Genomic DNA, 27,194 nt, shown 5'->3' with positions numbered 1-27,194 from the left:
TTACACAGTGAGTGACCCTTACCCTGCTGTATAAACCCTGACTCTGTACGGTTACAGAGTGAGTGACCCTTACCCTGCTGAATAAACACTGACTCTGTACGGTCACAGTGAGTGACCCTTACCCTGCTGTATAAACACTGACTCTGTACGGTTAAACAGTGAGTGACCCTTACCCTGCTGTATAAACACTGACTCTGTACGGTTACACAGTGAGTGACCCTTACTCTGCTGTATAAACACTGTGTACGGTTACACAGTGAGTGACCCTTATCCTGCTGTATAAACCCTGACTGTACGGTTACACAGTGAGTGACCCTCACCCTGCTGTATAAACGCTGACTCTGTACGGTTACACAGTGAGTGACCCTTACCCTGCTGTATAAACACTGACTCTGTACGGTTCCACAGTGAGTGACCCTTACCCTGCTGAATAAACACTGACTCTGTACGGTTACACAGTGAGTGACCCTTACCCTGCTGTATAAACACTGACTCTGTACGGTTACACAGTGAGCGACCCTTACCCTGCTGAATAAACACTGACTCTGTACGGTTACACAGTGAGTGACCCTTACCCTGCTGTATAAACACTGACTCTGTACGGTTACACAGTGAGTGACCCTTACCCTGCTGAATAAACACTGTGTACGGTTACACAGTGAGTGACCCTTACCCTGCTGTATAAACACTGACCCTGTACGGTTACACAGTGAGTGACCCTTACCCTGCTGTATAAACACTGACTCTGTACGGTTACACAGTGAGTGACCCTTACCCTGCTGTATAAACACTGACTCTGTACGGTTACACAGCGAGTGACCCTTACCCTGCTGTATAAACACTGACCCTGTACGGTTACACAGTGAGTGACCCTTACCCTGCTGTATAAACACTGACCCTGTACGGTTACACAGTGAGTGACCCTTACCCTGCTGTATAAACACTGACCCTGTACGGTTACACAGTGAGTGACCCTTACCCTGCTGTATAAACACTGACTCTGTACGGTTACACAGTGAGTGACCCTTACCCTGCTGTATAAACACTGACTCTGTACGGTTACACAGCGAGTGACCCTTACCCTGCTGTATAAACACTGACCCTGTACGGTTACACAGTGAGTGACCCTTACCCTGCTGTATAAACACTGACTCTGTACGGTTACACAGTGAGTGACCCTTACCCTGCTGTATAAACACTGACTCTGTACAGTTACACAGCGAGTGACCCTTACCCTGCTGTATAAACACTGACTCTGTACAGTTACACAGTGAGTGACCCTTACCCTGCTGTATAAACACTGACTCTGTACGGTTACACAGCGAGTGACCCTTACCCTGCTGTATAAACACTGACCCTGTACGGTTACACAGCGAGTGACCCTTACCCTGCTGTATAAACACTGACTCTGTACAGTTACACAGTGAGTGACCCTTACCCTGCTGTATAAACACTGACTCTGTACGGTTACACAGGGAGTGACCCTTACCCTGCTGTATAAACACTGACTCTGTACGGTTACACAGTGAGTGACCCTTACCCTGCTGTATAAACACTGACTCTGTCCAGTTACACAGTGAGTGACCCTTACCCTGCTGAATAAACACTGACTCTGTACGGTTCCACAGTGAGTGACCCTTACCCTACTGAATAAACACTGACTCTGTCCCATTACACAGCGAGTGACCCTTACCCTGCTGTATAAACACTGACTCTGTACGGTTACAGAGTGAGTGACCCTTACCCTGCTGTATAAACACTGACTGTGTACGGTTACACAGTGAGTGACCCTTACCCTGCTGTATAAACACTGACTCTGTACGGTTACACAGTGAGTGACCCTTACCCTGCTGTATAAACACTGACTCTGTACGGTTACACAGGGAGTGACCCTTACCCTGCTGTATAAACACTGACTCTGTACGGTTACGCAGTGAGTGACCCTTACCCTGCTGTATAAACACTGACTCTGTCCATTTACACAGTGAGTGACCCTTACCCTGCTGAATAAACACTGACTCTGTACGGTTCCACAGTGAGTGACCCTTACCCTGCTGAATAAACACTGACTCTGTCCCATTACACAGCGAGTGACCCTTACCCTGCTGTATAAACACTGACTCTGTACGGTTACACAGTGAGTGACCCTTACCCTGCTGTTTAAACACTGACTGTGTACGGTTACACAGTGAGTGACCCTTACCCTGCTGTATAAACACTGACTCTGTACGGTTACACAGTGAGTGACCCTTACCCTGCTGAATAAACACTGACTGTGTACAGTTACACAGTGAGTGACCCTTACCCTGCTGTATAAACACTCACTCTGTACGGTTACACAGTGAGTGACCCTTACCCTGCTGAACAAACACTGACTCTGTCCAGTTACACAGTGAGTGACCCTTACCCTGCTGCATAAACACTGACTCTGTACGCTTACACAGTGAGTGACCCTTACCCTGCTGTATAAACCCTGACTCTGTACGGTTCCACAGGGAGTGACCCTTACCCTGCTGTATAAACACTGACTCTGTACGGTTACACAGCGAGTGACCCATACCCTGCTGTATAAACACTGACTCTGTACGGTTACACAGCGAGTGACCCATACCCTGCTGTATAAACACTGACTCTGTACGGTTACACAGTGAGTGACCCTTACCCTGCTGAATAAACACTGACTGTGTACGGTTACACAGTGAGTGACCCTTACCCTGCTGAATAAACACTGACTCTGTACGGTTACACAGTGAGTGACCCTTACTCTGCTGAATAAACACTGACTCTGTACGGTTACACAGTGAGTGACCCTTACCCTGCTGTATAAACACTGTGTACGGTTACACTGTGAGTGACCCTTAACCTGCTGTATAAACCCTGACTCTGTACGGTTACACAGTGAGTGACCCTTACCCTGCTGTATAAACACTGACTCTGTACGGTTACACAGAGAGTGACCCTTACCCTGCTGCATAAACACTGACTCCGTATAGTTATACAGCGAGTGATCCTTACCCTGCTGTATGAACACTGACTCTGTACGGTTACACAGTGAGTGACCCTTACCCTGCTGTATAAACACAGACTCTGTACGGTTACACAGTGATTGACCCTTACCCTGCTGTATAAACACTGACTCTGTACGGTTACACAGTGGGTGAGCCTTACTCTGCTAAATAAACACTGACTCTGTACGGTTACACAGTGACCCTTACCCTGCTGTATAAACACTGACTCTGTACCATTACACAGCGAGTGACCCTTACCCTGCTGAATAAACACTGACTCCGTAAGGTTACACAGCGAGTGACCCTTACCCTGCTGTATAAACACTGACTCTGTATGGTTACACAGTGAGTGACCCTTACCCAGCTGTATAAACACTGACCTTGTACGATTACACAGTGAGTGACCCTTACCCTGCAGTATAAACACTGACTCTGTACAGTTACACAGTGAGTGACCCTTACCCTGCCGTATAAACACTGACACTGTACTGTTACACTGTGAGTGACCCTTACCCTGCTGTATAAACACTGACTCTGTACGGTTACACTGTGAGTGACCCTTACCCTGCTGTATAAACCCTGACTCTGTACGGTTACACAGTGAGTGACCCTTACCCTGCTGTATAAACCCTGACTCTGTACGGTTACACAGTGAGTGACCCTTACCCTGCTGTATAAACCCTGACTCTGTACGCTTACACAGTGAGTGACCCTTAACCTGCTGAACAAACACTGACTCTGTCCGGTTACACAGCGAGTGACCCTTACCCTGCTGAATAAACACTGACTCTGTACGGTTCCACAGTGAGTGACCCTTACCCTGCTGAATAAACACTGACTCTGTACGGTTACACAGTGAGTGACCCTTACTCTGCTGTATAAACACTGTGTACGGTTACACAGTGAGTGACCCTTAACCTGCTGTATAAACACTGACTCTGTACGGTTACACAGTGAGTGACCCTTACCCTGCTGTATAAACACTGACTCTGTACGGTTACACAGAGAGTGACCCTTACCCTGCTGTATAAACACTGACTCCGTACAGTTACACAGTGAGTGACCCTTACCCTGCTGAATAAACACTGACTCTGTACGGTTACACAGTGTGTGACCCTTACCCTGCTGTATAAACACTGACTCTGTACGGTTACACAGTGAGTGACCCTTACCCTGCTGTATAAACCCTGACTCTGTACGGTTACACAGTGAGTGACCCTTACCCTGCTGTATAAACACCGACCCTGTACGGTTACACAGTGAGTGACCCTTACCCTGCTGTATAAACACTGACTTTGTACGGTTACACAGTGAGTGACCCTTACCCTGCTGTATAAACCCTGACTCTGTACGCTTACACAGTGAGTGACCCTTACCCTGCTGTATAAACCCTGACTCTGTACGCTTACACAGTGAGTGACCCTTACCCTGCTGTATAAACCCTGACTCTGTACGCTTACACAGTGAGTGACCCTTAACCTGCTGAACAAACACTGACTCTGTCCGGTTACACAGCGAGTGACCCTTACCCTGCTGAATAAACACTGACTCTGTACGGTTCCACAGGGAGTGACCCTTACCCTGCTGTATAAACACTGACTCTGTACGGTTACACAGCGAGTGACCCATACCCTGCTGTATAAACACTGACTCTGTACGGTTACACAGCGAGTGACCCATACACTGCTGTATAAACACTGACTCTGTACGGTTACACAGTGAGTGATTCTTCCCCTGCTGAATAAACACTGACTGTGTACGGTTACACAGTGAGTGACCCTTACCCTGCTGAATAAACACTGACTCTGTACGGTTACACAGTGAGTGACCCTTACTCTGCTGTATAAACACTGTGTACGGTTACACTGTGAGTGACCCTTAACCTGCTGTATAAACACTGACTCTGTACGGTTACACAGTGAGTGACCCTTACCCTGCTGTATAAACACTGACTCTGTACGGTTACACAGTGAGTGACCCTTACCCTGCTGTATAAACACTGACTCCGTACAGTTACACAGTGAGTGACCCTTACCCTACTGAATAAACACTGACTCTGTACGGTTACACAGTGTGTGACCCTTACCCTGCTGTATAAACACTGACTCTGTACGGTTACACAGTGAGTGACCCTTACCCTGCTGTATAAACCCTGACTCTGTACGGTTACACAGTGAGTGACCCTTACCCTGCTGTATAAACACCGACCCTGTACGGTTACACAGTGAGTGACCCTTACCCTGCTGTATAAACACTGACTTTGTACGGTTACACAGTGAGTGACCCTTACCCTGCTGTATAAACCCTGACTCTGTACGCTTACAGAGTGAGTGACCCTTACCCTGCTGTATAAACCCTGACTCTGTACGGTTACACAGTGAGTGACCCTTAACCTGCTGAACAAACACTGACTCTGTCCGGTTACACAGCGAGTGACCCTTACCCTGCTGAATAAACACTGACTCTGTACGGTTCCACAGGGAGTGACCCTTACCCTGCTGTATAAACACTGACTCTGTACGGTTACACAGTGAGTGACCCTTACCCTGCTGTATAAACACTGACTCTGTCCAGTTACACAGTGAGTGACCCTTACCCTGCTGAATAAACACTGACTCTGTACGGTTCCACAGTGAGTGACCCTTACCCTGCTGTATAAACACTGACTCTGTACGGTTACACAGTGAGTGACCCTTACCCTGCTGTATAAACCCTGACTCTGTACGCTTACACAGTGAGTGACCCTTACCCTGCTGTATAAACACCGACCCTGTACGGTTACACAGTGAGTGACCCTTACCCTGCTGTATCAAGACAGCAATTGTCAGAGAAATATCCAAATGGGACAGAGGCTGTTGCACCCTGCGTGGGACAGGATGTAAGCCAATAATGCCATCTGTGAGAATGATGTTGGGTGCAGACAGAGGGGATGAGAGAGAGAGTGCAAGAGGTAGGGAGAGAGAGAGACAGAGTCCAGTTGTTGGGGGAGAATGTGTGGACAGAGAGAGAGAGAGAGAGAGAGAGAGCAGGGAGACAGAGAGCAGAGAGTGGGAGAAACAGAGACATAGAGAGTGGGAGAGTGGGGAGAGAAACAGCAGGGAGTGGGGAAGGAAGGCAGCAAGCAGACATCGAGAGGGAGAAAGAATGGAGGGCAAGGGGAGCGAATCAGTGTGCAGAGAGAGAGAGAGAGAGAGAGAGGGTCAGGTGTGTGTGTGTGTGTGTGAGAGAGAGAGGTGTGTGCGAGAGAGAGAGAGAGATGAGAGAGGGAGAGAGGTGTGAGAGAGAGAGGTGTGTGCGAGAGAGAGAGAGAGAGAGAGAGATGAGAGAGAGAGAGAAAGAGAGAGAGAGAGAAAGAGAGAGAGAGAAAGAGAGAGAGAGAGAGAGAGGTGTGAGAAAGAGAGAGAGAGGTGTGAGAAAGAGAGAGAGAGGTGTGTGTGAGAGAGAGAGAGAGAGGTGTGAGAGAGAGAGAGAGAGAGAGGTGTGAGAGAGAGAGAGGTGTGAGAGAGAGAGAGGTGTGAGAGAGAGAGACAGGTGTGTGAGAGAGAGAGTTGTGAGAGAGAGGTGTGAGAGGGAGAGAGAGAGAGGTGTGAGAGAGAGAGAGGTGTGCGAGAGAGGTGAGAGAGAGTGGTGTGCGAGAGAGGTGAGAGAGAGAGAGGTGTGAGAAAGAGAGAGAGAGAGATGTGTGTGTGTGAGAGAGAGAGAGAGGTGTGTGTGAGAGAGAGAGAGAGAGAGGTGTGTGTGTGTGAGAGAGAGAGAGAGATGTGTGAGAGAGAGAGGTGTGTGTGTGTGAGAGAGAGAGGTGTGTGAGAGAGAGAGAGGTGTGTGAGAGAGAGAGAGGTGTGTGAGAGAGAGAGAGGTGTGTGTGAGAGAGAGAGGTGTGTGAGAGAGAGAGAGAGAGGTGTGAGAGAGAGAGGTGTGTGTGAGAGAGAGGTGTGTGTGAGAGAGAGAAAGAGAGGTGTGAGAGAGAGAGGTGTGTGAGAGAGAGAGGTGTGTGAGAGAGAGAGGTGTGTGAGAGAGGTGTGTGTGTGAGAGAGAGAGAGAGGTGTGTGTGTGTGAGAGAGAGAGAGAGATGTGTGAGAGAGAGAGGTGTGTGTGTGAGAGAGAGAGATGTGTGAGAGAGAGAGGTGTGTGAGAGAGAGAGAGGTGTGTGAGAGAGAGAGAGCTGTGTGAGAGAGAGAGAGGTGTGTGAGAGAGAGAGAGGTGTGTGAGAGAGAGAGAGGTGTGTGAGAGAGAGAGAGGTGTGTGTGAGAGAGAGAGAGAGGTGTGAGAGAGAGAGAGAGGTGTGAGAGAGAGAGGTGTGTGAGAGAGAGAGGTGTGTGAGAGAGAGAGAGAGAGAGGTGTGAGAGAGAGAGGTGTGTGAGAGAGAGAGGTGTGTGAGAGAGAGAGGTGTGTGAGAGAGGTGTGTGTGTGAGAGAGAGAGAGAGGTGTGTGTGAGAGAGAGAGAGAGAGAGAGAGAGGGGTGTGTGTGAGAGAGAGAGAGAGAGGTGTGTGTGTGAGAGAGAGAGAGAGAGGTGTGTGTGTGAGAGAGAGAGAGAGAGGTGTGTGTGTGTGAGAGAGAGAGAGGTGTGTGTGAGAGAGAGAGAGGTGTGAGAGAGAGAGAGGTGTGAGAGAGAGAGAGAGGTGTGAGAGAGAGAGAGAGGTGTGAGAGAGAGAGGTGTGAGAAAGAGAGGTGTGAGAGAGAGAGGTGTGTGTGAGAGAGAGAGAGGTGTGTGAGAGAGAGAGATGTGAGAGAGAGAGAGAGATGTGTGAGAGAGAGAGAGATGTGTGAGAGAGAGAGAGATGTGTGAGAGAGAGAGGGAGGTGTGAGAGAGAGAGGGAGGTGTGAGAGAGAGAGAGGTGTGTGAGAGAGAGAGGTGTGTGAGAGAGAGAGGTGTGTGTGAGAGAGAGAGAGAGAGGGGTGTGTGTGAGAGAGAGGTGTGAGAGAGAGAGAGAGAGGTGTGTGTGTGTGAGAGAGAGAGAGGTGTGTGTGTGAGAGAGAGAGAGAGAGAGGGGTGTGTGAGAGAGAGGTGTGAGAGAGAGAGAGAGAGAGGTGTGTGTGTGAGAGAGAGAGAGGTGTGTGTGTGTGAGAGAGAGAGAGAGAGAGAGAGGTGTGTGTGTGAGAGAGAGCGAGGTGTGTGTGAGAGAGAGAGAGGTGTGTGTGAGAGAGAGAGAGAGAGAGGTGTGTGTGAGAGAGAGAGAGGTGTGTGTGTGAGAGAGAGAGGTGTGTGTGAGAGACAGAGAGCTGTGTGTGAGAGAGGTGTGTGTGAGAGAGAGAGAGGTGTGTGTGTGAGAGAGAGAGAGAGAGAGGTGTGTGTGAGAGAGAGAGGTGTGTGTGAGAGAGAGAGAGAGAGAGAGAGAGGGGTGTGTGTGAGAGAGAGAGAGAGAGGTGTGTGTGTGTGAGAGAGAGAGAGAGGTGTGTGTGTGAGAGAGAGAGAGAGAGGTGTGTGTGTGTGAGAGAGAGAGAGGTGTGTGTGAGAGAGAGAGAGGTGTGAGAGAGAGAGGTGTGAGAGAGAGAGAGAGGTGTGAGAGAGAGAGAGAGAGGTGTGAGAGAGAGAGGTGTGAGAAAGAGAGGTGTGAGAGAGAGAGGTGTGTGTGAGAGAGAGAGAGGTGTGTGAGAGAGAGAGATGTGAGAGAGAGAGAGAGATGTGTGAGAGAGAGAGAGATGTGTGAGAGAGAGAGAGATGTGTGAGAGAGAGAGGGAGGTGTGAGAGAGAGAGGGAGGTGTGAGAGAGAGAGAGGTGTGTGAGAGAGAGAGGTGTGTGAGAGAGAGAGGTGTGTGTGAGAGAGAGAGAGAGAGGGGTGTGTGTGAGAGAGAGGTGTGAGAGAGAGAGAGAGGTGTGTGTGTGTGAGAGAGAGAGAGGTGTGTGTGTGAGAGAGAGAGAGAGAGAGGGGTGTGTGAGAGAGAGGTGTGAGAGAGAGAGAGAGAGAGAGGTGTGTGTGTGAGAGAGAGTGGTGTGTGTGTGAGAGAGAGAGAGAGAGAGAGAGGTGTGTGTGTGAGAGAGAGCGAGGTGTGTGTGAGAGAGAGAGAGGTGTGTGTGAGAGAGAGAGAGAGAGAGGTGTGTGTGAGAGAGAGAGAGGTGTGTGTGTGAGAGAGAGAGGTGTGTGTGAGAGACAGAGAGCTGTGTGTGAGAGAGGTGTGTGTGAGAGAGAGAGAGGTGTGTGTGTGTGAGAGAGAGAGAGAGAGAGGTGTGTGTGAGAGAGAGAGAGGTGTGTGTGAGAGAGAGAGGTGTGTGTGAGAGAGATAGAGAGAGAGAGAGGTGTGGGAGAGAGAGAGCGCGGTCGGAGAGCAGAGAGAGAGACTGGGTGACAGGTGTGAGAGAATGTGTCAGACACACACTGGGTGGGACATGGAGATGTGTGGGGGTCGGGGTCAGGGGGTGGGACATGGAGATGTGTGGGGGTCGGGGTCAGGGGGTGGGACATGGAGACGTGTGGGGGTTGGGTCAGGGGGTGGGACATGGAGACGTGTGGGGGTCGGGTCAGGGGGTGGGACATGGAGACGTGTGGGGGTCGGGTCAGGGGGTGGGACATGGAGACGTGTGGGGGTCGGGGTCAGGGGGTGGGACATGGAGACGTGTGGGGGTCGGGTCAGGGGGTGGGACATGGAGACGTGTGGGGGTCGGGTCAGGGGGTGGGACATGGAGATGTGTGGGGGTCGGGTCAGGGGGTGGGACATGGAGATGTGTGGGGGTCGGGTCCGGGAGGAGTGTATGTAAATGTTTTATCTGACCTGCAGCCAGATGGCAATGCCATCTCAGAGAGCTCACACTGACTGAGGGACTGTCAGGAATACCCGCCTGTTTACAGCAAACACACCACACTCTGTTTCAGTTCAACACAAAACACAACCAGCCCAGGGGGCACAGCATTGTTCCAATGTGTGTAGAGGGAGCTTTCCTCTGTACCTAACCCCGTACAGTCCCTGTGTCTTGTCCCTGTCCCTGTGTCCTGTCCAGCTCTGACATGTGGAGGGGTGCTCCCGGCTATCGCTCCCTGATGGAGCACAGGTGGACTGTCCCTGTCCCTGTCCCTGCCTATGTGTCCCTGTGTCCCTGTCCCTGTGTCCTGTCCCTGTCCCTGTGTCCTGTCCCTGTCCCTGTGTCCTGTCCCTGTGTCCTGTCCCTGTGTCCTGTCCCTGTGTCCTGTCCCTGACCCTGTCCCCGTGTCCTGTCCCTGTCCCTGTGTCCTGTCCAGCTGCAATGTGTGGAGGGGTGCTCCCTGATGGAGCACGGGTGGACTGTCCCTGTCCCTGTCCCTGCCTATGTGTCCCTGTCCCTGTCCCTGTCCCTGTGTCCTGTCCCTGACCCTGTGTCCTGTCCAGCTGTGATGTGTGGAGGGGTGCTCCCTGATGGAGCACGGGTGGACTGTCCCTGTCCCTGCCCCTGTGTCCCTGTCTCTGTGTCCTGTGTCCCTGTCCCTGTGTCCCTGTCCCTGTGTCCTGTCCAGCTGTGATGTGTGGAGGGGTGCTCCCTGATGGAGCACGGGTAGACTGTGCCTGTCCCTGTCCCTGACCCTGTCCCTGTGTCCTGTCCCTGTGTCCTGTCCCTGTGTCCTGTCCCTGTGTCCTGTGTCCCTGTCCCTGTGTCCTGTCCAGCTGTGATGTGTGGAGGGGTGCTCCCTGATGGAGCACGGGTAGACTGTGCCTGTCCCTGTCCCTGACCCTGTCCCTGTCCCTGTGTCCTGTCCCTGTGTCCTGTCCCTGTGTCCTGTCCCTGTGTCCTGTGTCCTGTCCCTGTGTCCTGTCCCTGTGTCCTGTCCCTGTGTCCTGTCCCTGTGTCCTGTCCCTGTCCCGCTGTGATGTGTGGAGGGGTGCTCCCTGATGGAGCACGGGTAGACTGTGCCTGACCCTGTCCCTGACCCTGTCCCTGTCCCTGTGTCCTGTCCCTGTGTCCTGTCCCTGTCCCTGTGTCCCTGTCCCTGTGTCCTGTCCAGCTGTGATGTGTGGAGGGGTGCTCCCTGATGGAGCACGGGTAGACTGTGCCTGAATGTGAAGCCTCCTGTCTGAAAACGGAAACTATTCTGCACTTTGGCACCCGATGCTGCACCAACAGGTTTAACCGGAATCTGCACTCCAGCTCCCCATCTAACGACAAGACCAACTCTCAAAACATTGACATTGACAGAAGGCTGGTGTCAAATTGCAGTCCCAGCGCCCTGGCCCTGGCTCCCTGTTAGCTGTTAGTCCACCAGGCTAGTCACCCAGAGGTCCAGGGAATGTTCCAGGGCTCCCCGGCGTTGGCACCCCCATCGCCTTCAGCTCGGTTAAAACCGTGGAGTTCAAGAGTCTCACGATGACCTTGAAATCGTGACTGACGCAGACCGGACCGAACTGGGGAGCACCACCCAGAACAGCCCCTGAAAATTCACCGGCCAGTCACTCAGTTTCATCTCAAACTAGATGGATCAGGTGGCATTGTGCTCGGTCCCAGAACAGGCAACAGTAGAAACAGCCCCTGTTGTTCCTGCTGGGTCCTCCTGACCGACATATAGAGGGCGTGAGAGCCAGCCCAGTGCCAACCTGGGGAGAGCGGTCTCTCAGATGAATCATGGCATCACCGTCATCCTCACCGGATCATACCTTACAGACCCCCACCGTCACCCTCTCTGGGTCTGTCCTGCCCCCATCGGCAGAGAGGGGGTGGGGCACACTGCCGGGAGGGAGTTACCCTGGGGGTTCATGGCATCCACGCCGGACCCCGTGAGGATTCACATTTTTGGATCATTGGAATCTCTTTTGGGGTAGAAGTGACGTGTACAAGGAGGACGGATTGCATCCGATTTGGGAGGGGACGAATATACTGACAGGGAGATTTGCTAGAGCTGCTTGGGAGGATTTAAAAGAGTAAGGTGGGGGGGGGTGGGACCCAGGGAGACAGTGAGGAAAGAGATCAATCTGAGACTGGTACAGCTGAGAACAGAAGTGAGTCAAACAGTCAGGGACAAGGTAGGACTAATAAATTAAACTGCATTTATTTCAATGCAAGGGGCCTAACAGGGAAGGCAGATGAACTCAGGGCATGGTTAGGAACATGGGACTGGGATATCATAGCAATTACAGAAACATGGCTCAGGGATGGGCAGGACTGGCAGCTTAATGTTCCAGGATACAAATGCTACAGAAAGGATAGAAAGGGAGGCAAGAGAGGAGGGGGAGTGGCATTTTTGATAAGGGATAGCATTACAGCTGTGCTGAGGGAGAATATTCCCAGAAATACATCCAGGGAAGTTATTTGGGTGGAACTGAGAAATAAGAAAGGGATGATCACCTTATTGGGATTGTATTATAGACCCCCCAATACTCAGAGGGAAATTGAGAAACAAACTTGTAAGATCTCAGCTATCTGTAAGAATAACAGGGTAGTTATGGTCGGGGATTTTAACTTTCCAAACATCGACTGGGACTGCCATAGTGTTAAAGGTTTAGATGGAGAGGAATTTGTTAAGTGTGTACAAGACAATTTTCTGATTCAGTATGTGGATGTACCTACTAGAGAAGGTGCAAAACTTGACCTACTCTTGGGAAATAAGGCAGGGCAGGTGACTGAGGTGTCAGTGGGGGAGCACTTTGGGGCCAGCGACCACAATTCTATTAGATTTAAAATAGTGATGGAAAAGGATAGGCCAGATCTAAAAGTTGAAGTTCTAAATTGGAGAAAGGCCAATTTTGACGGTATTAGGCAGGAACTTTCGAAAGCTGATTGGGGGCAGATGTTCGCAGGTAAAGGGACGGCTGGAAAATGGGAAGCTTCAGAAATGAGATAACGAGAATCCAGAGAAAGTATATTCCTGTCAGGGTGAAAGGGAAGGCTGGTAGGTGTAGGGAATGCTGGATGGCTAAAGAAATTGAGGGGTTGGTTAAGAAAAAGAAGGAAGCATGTGTCAGGTACAGACAGGATAGATCGAGTGAATCCTTAGAAGAGTATAAAGGAAGTAGGAGTATACTTAAGAGGGAAATCAGGAGGGCAAAATGGGGACATGAGATAGCTTTGGCAAATAGAATTAAGGAGAATCCAAAGGATTTTTACAAATATATTAAGGACAAAAGGGTAACGAGGGAGAGAATAGAGCCCCTCAAAGATCAGCAAGGCAGCCTTTGTGTGGAGCCACAGAAAATGGGGGAGATACTAAATGAATATTTTGCATCAGTATTTACTGTGGAAAAGGATATGGAAGATATAGACTGTAGGGGAATAGATGGTGACATCTTGCAAAATGTCCAGATTACAGAGGAGGAAGTGCTGGATATCCTGAAATGGGTAAAGGTGGATAAATCCCCAGGACATGATCAGGTGTACCCGAGAACTCTGTGGGAAGCTAGAGAAGTGATTGCTGGGCCTCTTGCGGAGATATTTGTATCATTGATAGTCACAGGTGAGGTGCTGGAAGACTGGAGGTTGGCAAACGTGGTGTCACTGTTTAAGAAGGGTGGTAAGGACAAGCCAGGGAACTATAGACTGGTGAGCCTGACCTTGGTGGTGGGCAAGTTGTTGGAGGGAATCCTGAGGGACAGGATGCACATGTATTTGGAAAGGCAAGGACTGATTCGGGATAGTCAACATGGCTTTGTGCGTGGGAAATCATGTCTCACAAACTTGATTGAGTTTTTTGAGGAAGTAACAAAGAGGATTGATGAGGGCAGAGCAGTAGATGTGATCTATATGGACTTCAGTAAGGCATTCGACAAGGTTCCCCATGAGAGACTGATTAGCAAGGTTAGATCTCATGGAATACAGGGAGAACGAGCCATTTGGATACAGAACTGGCTCAAAGGTAGAAGACAGAGGGTGGTGGTGGAGGGTTGTTTTTCAGACAGGAGGCCTGTGACCAGTGGAGTGCCACAAGGATCGGTGCTGGGTCCTCTACTTTTTGTCATTTTCATAAATGATTTGGATGCGAGCATAAGAGGTACAGTTAGTAAGTTTGCAGATGACCCCAAAATTGGAGGGTGTAGTGGACAGCGAAGAGGGTTACCTCAGATTACAATAGGATCTGGACCAGATGGGCCAATGGGCTGAGAAATGGCAGATGGAGTTAAATTCAGATAAATGTGAGGTGCTGCATTTTGGGAAAGCAAATCTTAGCAGGACTTATACACTTAATGGTAAGGTCCTAGGGAGTGTTGCTGAACAAAGAGACCTTGGAGTCCAGGTTCATAGCTCCTTGAAAGTGGAGTCGCAGGTAGATAGGATAGTGAAGGCAGCGTTTGGTATGCTTTCCTTTATTGGTCAGAGTATTGAGTACAGGAGTTGGGAGGTCATGTTGCGGCTGTACAGGACATTGGTTAGGCCACTGTTGGAATATTGTGTGCAATTCTGGTCTCCTTCCTATCGGAAAGATGTTGTGAAACCTGAAAGGTTTCAGAAAAGGTTTACAAGGATGTTGCCAGGGTTGGAGGATCTGAGCTACAGGGAGAGGCTGAACAGGCTGGGGCTGTTTTCCCTGGAGCGTCGGAGGCTGAGGGGTGACTTTATAGAGGTTTACAAAATCATGAGGGGCTTGGATAGGATAAATAGACAAAGTCTTTTCCCTGGGGTGGGGGAGTCCAGAACTAGAGGGGCATAGGTTAAGGGTGAGAGGGGCAAGATATAAAAGTGACCTAAGGGGCAACTTTTTCACCCAGAGGGTGGTACGTGTATGGAATGAGCTGTCAGAGGATGTGGTGGAGGCTGGTACAATGACAACATTTAAGAGGCATTTGGATGGGTATATGAACAGGAAGGGTTTGGAGGGATATGGGCTGGGTGCTGGCAGGTGGGACTAGATTGGGTTGGGATATCTGGGTCAGCACGGACGGGTTGGACGGAAGGGTCTGTTTCTGTGCTGTACATCTCTATGTCTCTGTGAGTGACTCAGCAGTGGTACTCCGGACTGAGCTGGTCAGGTCCTAAAGGACATCACAGCCAGACTGGGTCTGCGCCAGGGGGTGAGGGAACCAAACAGGAAGGAAAAACATACCTGACCCCATCCTTACCAACCTACCGGCTGCAGATGTATTTGTCCGTGACCGTATCGGTCAGAAGTGACCCCTGCACTGTCCGTGTGGAGACACAGTCCCGCCTTCACACTGACAATACCCTCCATCGTACTGTGTGGCACCATCACCCTGCGCAATGGGACAGAGTTCACACAGATCGAGCAGCTCAAGGCTGGGCATCCGTGAGGCGCTGTGGGCCATCAACAGCAGCCGAACCATACTCCAACGCAATCTGTAACCTCATGGCCTGGCATTACCCCACTCAGCCAGCACCGTCAGGCCAGGGGACTCACCCTGGTTCAACAGGGAGGGCGGGAAAGCATGCAAGGAGCATCCCCAGGCAGATCGGAGGAGGAGGTGCCAACCTGGTGAGGTGCCAACCTCTCTTCATAAGGCAAGCCCTCCAGTCCAGGCAGCTTCCTGGTAAACCTTCTTTGCACCCTCTCCAAAGCCTCTGTATCTTTCCTATAGTAGGGCGACCAGAACGGGACACAATATTCCAAGTGTGGTCCCACCAGGGACTTGTAGAGCTGCAGCAAAGCCTCGCGGCTCTTAAACTCGATCCCCCTGTTAATGAAAGCCAAAACACCATATGCTTTCTTAACAACCCTATCCACTTGGATGGTAACTTTGAGGGATCTATGTACTTGTACACCCAGATCCCTCTGTCCCTCCACACTGCCAAGAATCCTGTCTTTAATCCTATATTCAGCATTCGAGTTAGACCTTCCAAAATGCATCACTTCACATTTATCCAGGTTAAACTCCATCTGCCATTTCTCAGCCCAGCTCTGCATCCTGTCTGTGTCGCACTGTAGCCTGCAGGAGCCCTCTATACCATCGACGACACCTCCAACCCTTGTGTCATTGGCAAATTTCCTAAGCCACCCCTCAACCTCCTCATCCAAGTCATTTATAAAAACTACAAAGAGCAGAGGCACAAAACAGAGCCCTGTGGGACCCTACTGCGACCATGGACCATAGACTCAACTGGACTATGAGAGGCCAGGTTTGAGGGAACACCCCTTTAATAGTGATTTCAGTGTGTGAGGGGTTGGGTGTGAGGGAACAACCCTTTAATAGTGATTTCAGTGTGTGTGAGGGACTGTGTGTGCGGGAACACCCCTTTAATAGTGATTCCAGTGTGTGTGAGGGGCCGGGTGTGCGGGAACACCCCTTTAATAGTGATTCCAGTGTGTGTGAGGGGCCGGGTGTGAGGGAACACCCCTTTAATAGTGATTTCAGTGTGTGTGAGGGGCCGGGTGTGAGGGAACACCCCTTTAATAGTGATTTCAGTGTGTGTGAGGGGCCGGGTGTGAGGGAACACCCCTTTAATAGTGATTCCAGTGTGTGAGGGGCCGGGTGTGAGGGAACACCCCTTTAATAGTGATTTCAGTGTGTGTGAGGGGCCGGGTGTGAGGGAACACCCCTTTAACAGTGATTTCAGTGTGTGTGAGGGAACACCACTTTAATAGTAAAATGGTCTGCGTTTGGGCCTGGTTCCTGGGACCTGTGTACTTCCACCCATGAGTCAGCTCTGTTTGTCTTGGCCCAGTGTCAATGGGTTACAGTTGGAACTCTGCTGTAGGGAGGGTGTGGAACAGAGTAAAGGCAGATTCACCTCCCAATTGGGCCAGAACATCAGCCTGGCATTCAGTAATGTGTTTAATAAGAGGAGCCAGTGGAAATGGACAGGGGGCAGGACAGGGAGGGTGAGGCATTCTCGCTCAAAGCTGAAACTGACATGCTTTCACTCCAACTCACTGTCAGGGTGTGCAGGCTAAACGGACCCAAGCCCCCTTCCCAATCAGTCCGACTCTGCACTAACTCCTGTCCACTTCACAACAGCAGTGCGGCACTCCCTCAGCACTGACCCCCCGACAGGGCCCACTCCCTCAGCACTGACCCCCCGACAGGGCCCACTCCCTCAGCACTGACCGTCCGACAGGGCCCACTCCCTCAGCACTGACCCCCCGACAGGGCCCACTCCCTCAGCACTGACCGTCCGACAGTGCCCACTCCCTCAGCACTGACCCTCCGACAGTGCCCCCTCCCTCAGCACTGACCCCCCGACAGGGCCCACTCCCTCAGCACTGACCCTCCGACAGTGCCCACTCCCTCAGCACTGACCCTCCGACAGGGCCCCCTCCCTCAGCACTGACCCCCCGACAGGGCCCCCTCCCTCAGCACTGACCCTCCGACAGGGCCCCCTCCCTCAGCACTGACCCCCCGACAGGGCCCCCTCCCTCAGCACTGACCCTCCGACAGGGCCCACTCCCTCAGCACTGACCCCCCGACAGTGCCCACTCCCTCAGCACTGACCCTCCGACAGTGCCCACTCCCTCAGCACTGACCCTCCGACAGTGCGGCACTCCCTCTGCACTGACCCTCCGACAGTGCACACTCCCTCAGCACTGACCCTCTGACAGTACGGCACTCCCTCAGCACTGACCCTCTGACAGTGCCCACTCCCTCAACACTGACCCTCCGACAGTGCACACTCCCTCAGCACTGACCCTCCGACAGTGCCCACTCCCTCAGCACTGACCCTCCGACAGTGCGGCACTCCCTCAGCACTGACCCTCCGACAGTGCGGCACTCCCTCAGCACTGACCCTCCGACAGTGCGGCACTCCCTCAGCACTGACCCTCCGACAGTGCGGCACTCCCTCAGCACTGACCCTCCGACAGTGCGGCACTCCCTCAGCACTGACCCTCCGACAGTGCGGCACTCCCTCAGCACTGACCCTCCGACAGTGCGGCACTCCCTCAGCACTGACCCTGACAGTGTGACACGCCCTCACCACTGAATCATTCAGTTTTGAGGTTTCTCACTAATAATTTGAATCCGGACTCTGACTCTAAGGGAAGAGTGAGTCTCACTGAGTCAGCTCCCTACACTTCATCTCCATGTGTCTCCAATTAGATGCTCGCATGTGCTGAGAATGTGGGTCCCTCTACCCCAGTGAGAGTCCGTGTGTGTGTGGGACTGTACCCCAGTGAGAGTCAGTGTGTGTGCGGGTGCCTCTACCCCAGTGAGAGTCAGTGTGTGTGGGAGCTGTACCCCAGTGAGAGTTAGTGTGTCGGTGGGCCCTGTACCCCAGTGAGAGTCAGTGTGTGTGTGGGACTGTACCCCAGTGAGAGTCAGTGTGTGTGTGGGACTGTACCCCAGTGAGAGTTAGTGTGTGTGTGTGGGGGACCCTGTACCCCAGTGAGAGTCAGTGTGTGTGTGTGGGGGACCCTGTACCCCAGTGAGAGTCAGTGTGTGTGTGGGGGACCCTGTACCCCAGTGAGAGTCAGTGTGCGTGTGGGACTGTACCCCAGTGAGAGTCAGTGTGTGTGGGCCCTGTACCCCAGTGAGAGTCAGTGTGTGTGTGGGACCCTGTACCCCAGTGAGAGTCAGTGTGTGTGTGTGCCCTGTTCCCCAGTGAGAGTCAGTGTGTGTGTGCCCTGTACCCCAGTGAGAGTCAGTGTGTGTGTGGGACTGTACCCCAGTGAGAGTCAGTGTGTGTGAGGGGGACTGTTGCCCAGTGAGAGTCAGTGTGTGTGTGGGCCCTGTACCCCAGTGAGAGTCAGTGTGTGTGTGGGCCCTGTACCCCAGTGAGAGTCAGTGTGTGGGTGGGGGACTGTACCCCAGTGAGAGTCAGTGTGTGAGAGAGACATAGATTGTAGTGATAGTTCCAGCCCTGCCTCCCACATTGTTCCGGTATATAACCATGCCCAGAGAGTGAGCCACAGATCTATGTGCAGTGCCAATGTACAAGGTTCCCCAGAGGTTAATTATTAACCCTTATCTGAGCATCGACAGGCCGGGGAGTCAGGGATGGATTCCATCTGACAGCCCTCTCTCTCTCTCTCTCTCCACCCCCCCCAACACACCCACAAACTGACTCTGTCTCAAACCAGGTCACTGTGACAAACCTCAGGGGGAGCATTTCCACCCCCCTCTCTTCGCCAGTACACCCCCCACCACAACCAGTGGCTACTCGAGTGTGGAAGCCATCACACCCCGGGAACTTCCTACCCCAGCCACAGTGTATGGTGGCACAGTGGTTAGCACTGCTGCCTCCCAGCGCCAGGGACCCGGGTTCGATTCCCGCCCTGGGGGCGACTGACTGTGTGGAGTTTGCACGTTCTCCTTGTGTCTGCGTGGGTTTCCTCCCACAGTCCAAAGTTGTGCAGGGTAGGGTGGACTGGCCACGCTAAATTGCCCTGGGTGTTGGGTGTATGAGTAGGGAGTAGGGGAATGGATCAGGGTGGGTTCCTCTCCCGAGGGTCAGTGTGGACTTGGTGGGCCAAAGGGAGGGAATCTAATCACACTCACCCAGGCGTCCAGCACCCCCACCCTTCCCTCACCTCCCTCCCCCATCACCCAGCCTCATGGGTGGGCGGGTGCAGGGCGAACCTGATAGGGAGCTTTTCGTTGGGGGTGGGGTCTGTGGGATCTGACTGTGCAGCAATTGGGGGGGGGGAGGGAGAGCGAGAGAGAGAGGAAATTCCTCCCGTCTCAGTCTGAAATTGGTCCCCCTTTATCCTGAGACTGTGTCCCCCCCCATCCCCCCGGACCCCTCCCATGATGGGGAACTATCTCAGCATTGACCCTGTCGAACCCCTTAAAGAATCCGAGATGTTCCAACCAGGTCACCTCTCATTCTCCGAAACCCCAGTGAGGAGGGGCCCAGGCTGTTCAGCCTTTGCTCCAGAGACTATCCCTCCATCCCCCAGGGTCACCTGGAGTGACCCATCTCTGAGCTTCCTGCGATGGAGAGAGAGACACCTTCCCTTAAACAAGGGACTGAACCTGCCCACAGTGTCCCAGACCCGGTCTCCCCAGCACCTTGTCCCAGACCCGGTCTCCCCAGCACCTTGTCCCAGACCCCGTCTCCCCAGCACCTTGTCCCAGACCCCGTCTCCCCAGCACCTTGTCCAGCTGCAGTAACCTCCCTGCTCTTACACTCCAACCCCACCCCCCCACCTTGGAATAACATTCTGTGACCCTTCCTGAGTCCCTGCTGTCCCAGTGTGCTAGCTTGTTGTACAAGACCCCTCCAGTAACATTATGTTGCAGCTTCCTGCTGGTTTCCCAGTTAAATAACACTTTTCTCTTATCCCCCTTTCCAAACTTCACAATTCTGCACACCATCCTCCATTTGCCTGCTTCCTGCACTGACCAGTATCTCCCTGGAAACGTTCTGTACCCCTCTCGAGCTGTGTAAGTGTTCTCTGCGTATTTGGGTGACAGTGCATTCACCGAGTCTGGAATTATACATCATAAGCAGTTGTGGTCCCAGCACTGAGCCCTGTGGAACAGGGCATGGGTCCCCAGTTGGAAAAATAACCCCCACCCCCCTCAAACACGCTGTGTCCTGCTCATGTACCCATCAATGTATCGTCTGCCAGCACCCAGCCCATCCCCAACACCATGGGCTCCTCCGTGATCACTACACCTTCTGTGAGGAGGACCTGATCAAACACCTTCTGGAGATCCAAGATCAGCACATCTACGAGTTCCTCTCTGTCCACTCTGGTTCACAGTTCCTCACAAAACTAATAAATTAGTCATTCCTGATGAAGGGCTTATGCTCGAAACGTCGAATTCTCTATTCCTGAGATGCTGCCTGGCCTGCTGTGCTTTGACCAGCAACACATTTGCAGCAGTAATAAATTAGTCAGACGAGATTTCCTCTTGAGAAGCCACACTGATTCTCCTTGATCACACCACGGTTTTCCAAGTGTTTTGCTGTCACTTTCTTAATAACTGATTCCACCACTTTACTCACAATCAATGTCAGGCTAATTGACTTTTAGCTCTCCACCCCTACCCCCACAACTTGTTGAGGAGGGGTATCCCACTGGCAGTTTTTCAATATTCTAGGATTTTGAGAAAGTTACGAGCAATGCCTCTACTGTCTCAGTAGCTGCCTCTAGGATGTAAGCCACACTGACTCTCCCCAACAGCCCAGCGGCTCCAGGAGCAGGGTCAGAGGCTGGGAACCCTGCAGCGAGTAACCCCCACCCCAAAGCCTGTCCCACCATCAACAAGACACAGGAGGGAGGGTGAAGGAACACTCCCCACTTACCCCTGGATGGGGGCAGCTCCAAGTTCCCCACCCACAAACATCCCCTCACTCCCTCCCTCCCCTCAACGACGCTCAGTAACAGCAGTGTGTATCATCCCAGGATAAAACAGACCCCTCCCCCTGGGATTGACCCCACACCCACAAACATCCCCTCCCTCTCCCCCCCCCCCCCTCAGTAGCAGCAGTGTTGTACCTGCTACAAGTTGCCCTGCAGGATCTCACCAAAGACCCTCAGGCAGCACCTTCCAAACCCACGGCCCCTTCCTCCCAGAAGGACGAGGGGCAGCAGATACATGGAACCCCCCCCCCATTCCCCCCACCCCACCCCCCCACAAGTTCCCCTCTGAGCCCCTCACTCAGAAATCTCTCTCCATTCCTTCCTGGATCAGAATCCTGGAATTCCCTCCCTCGGGGACACTGTGGGTCTACCCTACAGCACAGGGTTCAGGAACGCAGCTCACCCCCACACTCTTGAGGGGGGGCACCGACTGGGGACGGGGAGGGGGGGGGGGTGAGGGGGGAAGTAACAAACAGCGAGCCGAGCCAGGGAGACCCACATTCCCACAAACGGATGAATTGTTACAACGCCAGAGGCGGTGGGAGTTATCTGCTGGAGTTGACCCTCATTAGTTTGCCCGGTACTGGTCCTCCAGTGATGGTGGTGAGAGTTAATTCCTCCCTGACGTTCAAATATCTTCCACCACCAAGACCGAGGCGAAAATATCTGTGTGACTCCCTCGGCCATTTCCCAAAACCATCGCTCCACACACTCATTTCCTCAGGGACCTCTGCTCACTCTGTACTCTCTCTCGCTTTTCAGATGCTGGAGGAAGCAATGTCAGCTTTTAGCTTCCCCAGATTATTCTCTCTCTCTCTTATCCCCTCAGTCCTCCTTCACTGAACGTATCCCAATCTTTGGAGTTCTTCCTGACTTGGGCTTCTCTCTTCCTTTCAATTGAAAACTCTCCTTAACTTCCTGGATTAGCTATGGTCACATCTTGTTGTAATTCTCTTCATTTTCCGATAAACACAGCCTCATGGTCCAACATATCCCCAACTCAGCCATTCCCATCAAGCCAGGGAATGGTTCAATGGGGAGTGCAGGAGGGTAGGCCAGGAGCAGCCCCAGGTATACCGGAGGATAAGGTGCCAACCTGAAGATACCAAGCAGGGCCAATGTGCCAGGCATACAGCGCCAAGTGATAGAGAGAGCCAAGTGATCCCCCAACAAACAGATCCAATCGAAGCTCTGCAATCCAGGCACACCCCGATTGGTAGCAAAGGTGGGCAGGTCAACAACTCACTGCAGGAAGGCTGTCCACAAGTATCCCCCCTCCTCAATGATGGAGGAGCTCAGTAAAACTCCACACTCTGTCCCTCACATCCTGCCCACCCCCACACTCCGTCCCTCACACCCCTCCCTCACCCACACTCCGTCCCTCACACCCCGCCCACCCCCACACACCGTCCCTCACATCCCGCCCACCCCCACACTCCCTCCCTCGCGCCCCGCCCACCCCCACACTCCCTCCCTCGCGCCCCCCCCACCCCCACACTCCGTCCCTCACACCCCGCCCACCCCCACACACCGTCCCTCGCGCCCCGCCCACCCCCACACTCCCTCCCTCGCGCCCCCCCCACCCCCACACTCCCTCCCTCGCGCCCCCCCCACCCCCACACACCGTCCCTCACACCCCGCCCACCCCCACACTCTGTCCCATGCGCCCCCCCACCCCCACACACCGTCCCACGCGCCCCCCCCACCCCCACACTCCCTCCCTCACACCCTTCCCACTCCCACACTCCGTCCCTCACATCCCGACCACCCCCACACTCTGTCCCACGCGCCCCCCCACCCCCACACACCATCCCTCACACCTCACCCACCCCCACACTCTGTCCCACGCGCCCCCCCACCCCCACACACCATCCCTCACACCCCTCCCACCCCCACACTCCGTCCCACGTGCCCCCCCACCCTCCCTCCCTCACATCCCGCCCACCCCCACACTCCGTCCCACGCGCCCTCGCACCCCCACACTCCGTCCCTCACACCCCGCCCACCCCCACACTCCCTCCCTCACACCCCTCCCACCCCCACACTCCGTCCCACGCGCCCCCCCCACCCCCACACTCCCTCCCTCACATCCCGCCCACCCCCACACTCCGTCCCACGCGCCCTCCCACCCCCACACTCCGTCCCTCACACCCCGCCCACCCCCACACTCCCTCCCTCACACCCCGCCCACCCCCACACTCCCTCCCTCACACCCCTCCCACCCCCACACTCCGTCCCACGCGCCCCCCCCACCCCCACACTCCCTCCCTCACATCCCGCCCACCCCCACACTCCGTCCCACGCGCCCCCCCCACCCCCACACTCCCTCCCTCACATCCCGCCCACCCCCACACTCCGTCCCACGCGCCCTCCCACCCCCACACTCTGTCCCTCACACCCCGCCCACCCCCACACTCCCTCCCTCACACCCCGCCCACTCCCACACTCCCTCCCTCACACCCCGCCCACCCCCACACTCCGTCCCACGCGCCCCCCCCACTCCCACACTCCCTCCCTCACACCCCGCCCACCCCCACACTCCGTCCCACGCGCCCTCCCACCCCCACACTCCCTCCCTCACACCCCGCCCACCCCCACACTCCGTCCCACGCGCCCCCCCCACTCCCACACTCCCTCCCTCACACCCCGCCCACCCCCACACTCCGTCCCACGCGCCCTCCCACCCCCACACTCCGTCCCTCACACCCCGCCCACCCCCACACTCCGTCCCACGCGCCCTCCCACCCCCACACTCCCTCCCTCACACCCCGCCCACCCCCACACTCCATCCCTCACTACTCTTACCCCCTCCCTCCCTGCCTCATACTAACCTCCCACCTCCACCCTTCACTCTGACCCTGCATTCCCCTAACCCCAGTTACTCCAATCCCACAGTAGCTCACCCTGCCTCCTTACTGTCACTGTTACTCTCCACTACCCTTAGCCCAGGATCCCATTCCCCTCCCCAACACCCTGTTCTGTGAGTCTGTCCCCTCATTACCCTTACTGAGTGTTCTGTCCCAGTATTACCTCTACCTGTTACCCCACCATCACATGAAGCCTCCCCCTTGCATTAATTCTCCTGCACCACTGTGTCACACTTACTCCACTATTACCGTAATACCTTTCCCTCTGGGACTCTGACCCTCCATTACCCGAAATACTTATTTCAGGCCTGCATTATGCTAGCCCCCGCACTCTGTCCCCATGTTACGCATGCCCCCCTTCCCTGGTACTCCTCCTATATGACTTTGACCTGTTGTTACTGTCTGCTTCTCTCACCTGCTTTGCTTATTCTGTTACTGAGCTCCTGTCTGCCCCACCCACCTTCATACACACACTCTCTCTCTCAGCGATTTATCCCTGTTCTCCATATTCCCGTTCCCTTTCCTCCCTCAGCCTCTCCTTTTCTATTGCCGCTCTCTCATTATCCGTCCCTCTCTTCATTCCTATCTCCCTCCATCTTGCTCTTTGTCTCCAAGCGTTCCTCGATCTCCCTTTTTCTCCCAGTCTGTCCACGTTTCTCATTGCACTCCTCTCTCTCTCTCTTTATGACCTTGCCTCTGTCACTCTCAATCCCGCTCTGTCTGTTCAATACTCTCTCGCAGTCCCATACCCTTACCTGTGTCGCAAAGCGCCTCTCTTGTGGTCTCAGTTCTTGGCTCCAAGTGTCAGGCGGGTCAGGAGTTACTCGGACTTTAATCCAATGTCAGGCAGGGAGACTCCTGTGTCCCACTGTCTGGGGGGTGGGGAGATTCCTGTGTCCCACTGTCTGGGGGGTGGGGAGACTCCTGTGTCCCACTGTCAGGGGGGTGGGGATACTCCTGTGTCTCACTGTCAGGGGTGTGGGGGGTGGGGAGATTCCTGTGTCCCAGCTCCTGTCAGGGGGGTGGGGGGGGGGGGGTGGAGAGATTCCTGTGTCCCAGCTCCTGTCGGGGGGTGGGGGGGGCGTGGAGAGATTCCTGTGTCCCAGCTCCTGTCGGGGGGGTGGGGAGATTCCTGTGTCCCAGCTCCTGTCAGGGGGTGGGCTGGGGGGGGTGGGGAGATTCCTGTGTCCCAGCTCCTGTCAGGGGGTGGGCTGGGGGGGGTGGGGAGATTCCTGTGTCCCAGCTCCTGTCAGGGGGTGGGGAGATTCCTGTGTCCCAGCTCCTGAGGGGGGGGGGGGGGGTGGGGAGATTCCTGTGTCCCAGCGCCCTGTAGCTCCGCTCCTTCTCCACGAACTTCCTGCTGCTGCAGCCGCCAGCGGAGACTGGGATGTTCTCCAGATCCTCACCCAGGAGGGAGGGAGGGAGGGTGGGTCACTTGGATCGGGGCCAGCCGGGGGTGGGAGATACCGCCTCCCGATCCTTCTCTACCGATCGGCCTCCTTTAACTCTACCCCGCGGGGTCTGGGTGGAGGCCGGGGGAGCAGCCGGCCCCGTGGAACCAGCTCTTACTCTCCGGGAACGGCTCCGGCTATTCCAGCTGGAGCGGGCGGCCCCGCCCACCCAGGGATAAACCACGCCCACCCAGGGATAAACCACGCCCGCTCAGGGATAAACCACGCCCACTGAGGGATAAGACCTGGCCCACGGCACATTAAACCCCGCCCACCGGACGGCACCACGCCCACTGGGCAGATAAACCACGCCCACTGAGTGATAAACCCCGCCCACCGAGGGATAAGACACGGCCCACAGCACAATAAACCCCGCCCACCGGACGGGGACCACGCCCACTGGGCAGATAATCCCCGCCCACTGAGTGATAAACCACGCCCAACGAGGGACCAAACCACGCCCACAGCACAATAAAGCCCACCCACTGGGCAGATAATCCCCGCCCATTGAGTGAAAAACCCCACCCACCGATGGACAAACCACGCCCACAACACAATACACCACGCCCATTGCGTGTTAAACCCCACCCAACCACCCAGTCATAAGCCCCGCCCCGTATGAAATAAACACCGCCCACTGCACAATAAACCCCGCCTCCTGGACAATAAACCCGCCTACTGGAAAATAAACCCCGCCTACTGGACAATAAACCCGCCTACTGGACAATAAACTCCGCCTACTGGACAATATACCCCGCCTACTGGACAATAAACCCCGCCTACTGGACAATATACCCCGCCAACTGGACAATATACCCCGCCTACTGGACAATAAACCCCGCCTACTGGACAATAAACCCCGCCAACTGGACAATATACCCCGCCTACTGGACAATAAACCCCGCCAACTGGACAATATACCCCGCCTACTGGACAATAAACCCCGCCTACTGGACAATAAACCCCGCCAACTGGACAATAAACCCCGCCTACTGGACAATATACCCCGCCAACTGGACAATAAACCCTGCCTACTGGACAATAAACCCCACCTACTGGACAATATACCCCGCCTACTGGGCAGTAAACCCGCCAACTGGACAATATACTCCACCTACTGGACAATAAACCCCGCCTACTGGACAGTAAACCCCGCCTACTGGACAATAAACCCCACCTACTGAACAGTAAACTCCGCCTACTGGACAATAAACTCCGCCTACTGGACAATATACCCCGCCAACTGGACAATAAACCCCGCCTACTGGACAATAAACCCCGCCCACTGAACAGTAAACTCTGCCTACTGGACAATAAACCCACCCTACTGGACAATAAACCCCACATACTGGACAATAAACCCCACCTACTGAACAGTAAACTCCGCCTACTGGACAATAAACCCCGCCTACTGGACAATAACCCTGCCTACTGGACAATAAACCCCACCTACTGGACAATAAACCTGCCTACTGGACAATAAACCCCACCTACTGGACAATAAATCTGACCTACTGGACAATAAACCCCGCTTGCTGGTCAGTAAATCCCGCCTACTGGAAATAAACCCCGCCTACTGGACAGTAAACCCGTCTACTGGACAAGAAACCCTGCCCACTGGACAATAAATCCGTCTACTGGACAGTAAACCCCGTCCACTGGACATGTAACCCCGCCAACTGGACAATAAAACCCCGCCTACTGGACAATAACCCCCTCCTACTGGACAATAATCCCCGCCTACTGGTCAATAAAACCACCTACTGGATAGAAAACAC

The 27,194-nt window shown here is 53.9% G+C and overlaps 1 protein-coding gene across 1 annotated transcript in view; it reads left to right on the top strand.

Annotated features, from left to right (window-relative positions):
• LOC132834500 (trichohyalin-like) overlaps positions 1–25,595 on the top strand; it is a 122,558-nt gene extending 96,963 nt beyond the window's left edge. Inside the window, exon 4 of the mRNA XM_060853424.1 lies at positions 25,335–25,595. Within this exon, the coding sequence (XP_060709407.1) occupies positions 25,335–25,595 (261 nt within the window). The remainder of the gene's footprint in view (positions 1–25,334) is intronic.
• Positions 25,596–27,194: the final 1,599 nt, after the last annotated feature.

Source organism: Hemiscyllium ocellatum, chromosome 40 (genome assembly GCF_020745735.1).
Source record: "Hemiscyllium ocellatum isolate sHemOce1 chromosome 40, sHemOce1.pat.X.cur, whole genome shotgun sequence".
NCBI lineage: Eukaryota > Metazoa > Chordata > Chondrichthyes > Orectolobiformes > Hemiscylliidae > Hemiscyllium > Hemiscyllium ocellatum.
This window is presented reverse-complemented; position numbering and strand designations above follow the sequence as displayed.